The 2,560-nt window shown below is 51.2% G+C and overlaps 1 protein-coding gene across 1 annotated transcript; it reads right to left on the reverse strand.

The window, feature by feature from the left end:
• Positions 1-925: 925 nt before the first annotated feature.
• Positions 926-1,606, reverse strand: LOC119453150 (uncharacterized protein K02A2.6-like). Its single transcript, XM_037715197.1, has one exon. The coding sequence runs from the start codon at positions 1,604-1,606 to the stop codon at positions 926-928; it is 681 nt and encodes a 226-aa protein (XP_037571125.1).
• Positions 1,607-2,560: the final 954 nt, after the last annotated feature.

The raw sequence follows: 2,560 nt of genomic DNA on the forward strand, positions 1-2,560 counted from the left end.
TGTCAAAACACAACAAAATATATTCTTCACACAAGGCAGTTACACACACACTTGCACACTTAGGCTAGACACAACACAATACAATTCAGATGGGTATTAACAAACACAAGAAAATAATTCACGACAAGCACTAAGAGTCCAACACGTAAATTACAAAATGAATAGGAACACTAAGTGTCCAATCGTATTCACCGTGCTGGTCCTGGAGTCAGACGATCTCGGCGTAGCTAGGTGCAAATCTCGAAGAAGGAACTTATTCCGGAAATGCAGACGCTCGATGAACTCGTCGACTAGCTTGCCGGGGAATCCCCTTCTTCCGCAGACGCTCGGTCTTCACGTTACATCACTTCTATCACCGGTGCGGACTCAACTGACTCCCGATTCTCGCACGGCGGTTATATAGCCGTCACTGGCGTTCTCGAACCTTCCTATCGCAGTCGTGTCACTCGTGCTCTTGTAGCATGGCCAAAGCATGGGAATCTACTCATTTCTCGCACCTTCGACCGCCGCCGGCGAAGCGTCGTCGAGGGGGGGTGAAAAGTGAAAAGCGCGCGCTATCATCGTACAATCGGAGATACAAGAGAGAGAGAGAAGCGGCGTTGATCAAAGGATGGCGGTACTTTTCTTATATAGGGATTTTAGTCCCAACAGGTATGTGGCGCCCTCTCTGGAAAGCGTCGAGAGTTCTCATGACACGACACCTTCCCCTTTTGAAAAGACAAGCCCTCAGCTTGCTCATAGGTTCAGGCGTGGCGGTGGTCTAATGGCTCGGCCACTGCTGGTGGTGTGGTTGGCTTCTTCTGACCAGCCCGTTCCTGCTTGGTTCGGTGGTGCAACTTCTGGCACCTCTTGCAGATGTGCTTTTGTGCGACGGACGCTTCCTTTGGCCGTTTGCACAACATAAGATCTCGGTGCATTTGAAACTCTAACGATGGTTCCTTGTTGTTGGCTCTCCCATGTCTGATATCTGGACAACTGTACCTGGCTGTAGCGGTGGCCTGTCTCTTGTTTTACGCCTCCTGTTGTAGTGTTTGGCTTCTCGCTCACGAATGACCGCATTGTTTTGCCGGAACTGATGCTTGTATTCCCACTTGGGCTCAAGTGTTCCAGGCAGAGTAGGGACGTTTGTTTTGAGCTTGCGGCCCATGAGAAGCTCAGCTGGCGAGTAACCCTCGGGTCCAGGTGTAGCTCTGTGGGCAAGAAGGCCTTCCGCAACATTCGTGGATTTGCGGATGATGTTCTTGGCAGTCTGGACAGCTCTCTCAGCTTCGCCATTGCTTTGCGCGTAATGTGGGCTGGAGGTCGCATGTCTTACACCCCAACTGCTCATAAATTGCAGGAACTCGAGTGAGCTGTACTGCGGGCCATTGTCGGACCTCAACACGTCCGGAATGCCATGGCGAGCGAACAAATTACTAAGGAACTGTACAACATGTTTGGTTTGTGTTCCACAAAGCTCTTCCCGTTCAAAAAACCTTGAGTAGTAGTCAACAGCTACTATGTAGTTCCTCCCTTCGTGGTGGAACAAGTCTGTGCCGACCACCTGCCACGGGCGTTCTGGGAGCGGTATCTGAAGCAACTGTTCATTTGCCACAGGACGGTGCATTGTGCAGGTTGGGCATCTGCTCACATACGTTTCGACGTCCTGGCTGATTGCTGGTCACTACGAAGACTCCCGTGCTCTTGCTCGGCATCTCACAACGCCTTGGTGTCCTGTGTGTAGTCGCTGCAGAACTTCTTTGCGTAATGAAGGGGGAAAGACTATCCTTGTGCCCCGAAGTAGGAGTCCCTGTACGACAGACAGTTCATCGGCCACACTTGTATACTTGCACACCTCAGGTGCCAGCATTTCTGTTTTTGGCCATTTGGTAGTGCAGTAGTGCATGACCAGTGATGTCGTTGCATCTTTTTGCAGCTCGACCTTGGTCCTGTTCAGCATCTCAGTTGATGCTGGCAGCTGCTCAATGGTCAGAAGTTCATACTCTTCTATGACGGATGCAAGGTGTTTGCCGGAGCACTGCAACAGTTTACGCGACAAGACATCAGCTGTGTGCATGTAATTTCCTGGTATGTATGAAATCGTGAAGTCATACTCAAGCACACGCATGCGAAAGCGCTGTAGTCGAGGTGTCATTTCGTCAATGCGTTTTGTTGAGAACAAAGGCAGCAAGGGTTTGTGATCAGTCTCTATGCTGAACTGCAGAACGAGCACATACATCTTGAAACGTTCACATGCCCATGTTATGGCAAGTGCCTCCTTCTCCACCGGAGCATACTTTTGCTCTGTCGGTGTCATTGCCCTGGAAGCGTATGCCACTGGCTGCCGCTTGCCGTCATCATTTGTTCGGAGCAGAACAGCCCCCAAGCCATAGGAGGAGGCATCAGCTGATATGACCATCGACACGCTTAGGGCCCATATTCGCCACGTTTCACGGATGCAATCAAGCTCTCTTGCCTCCCTGCCAGAACGACGACCACGGGCGTCATTCTCCAACGTGGTCAGCATTCATAGTGCCTCCCTACCATCGGGGTTCACACCCTCGACACGTTCACCGTCAGC

The sequence above is a fragment of the Dermacentor silvarum genome, chromosome 1, assembly GCF_013339745.2.
Source record: "Dermacentor silvarum isolate Dsil-2018 chromosome 1, BIME_Dsil_1.4, whole genome shotgun sequence".
Taxonomy (NCBI): Eukaryota; Metazoa; Arthropoda; class Arachnida; order Ixodida; family Ixodidae; genus Dermacentor; species Dermacentor silvarum.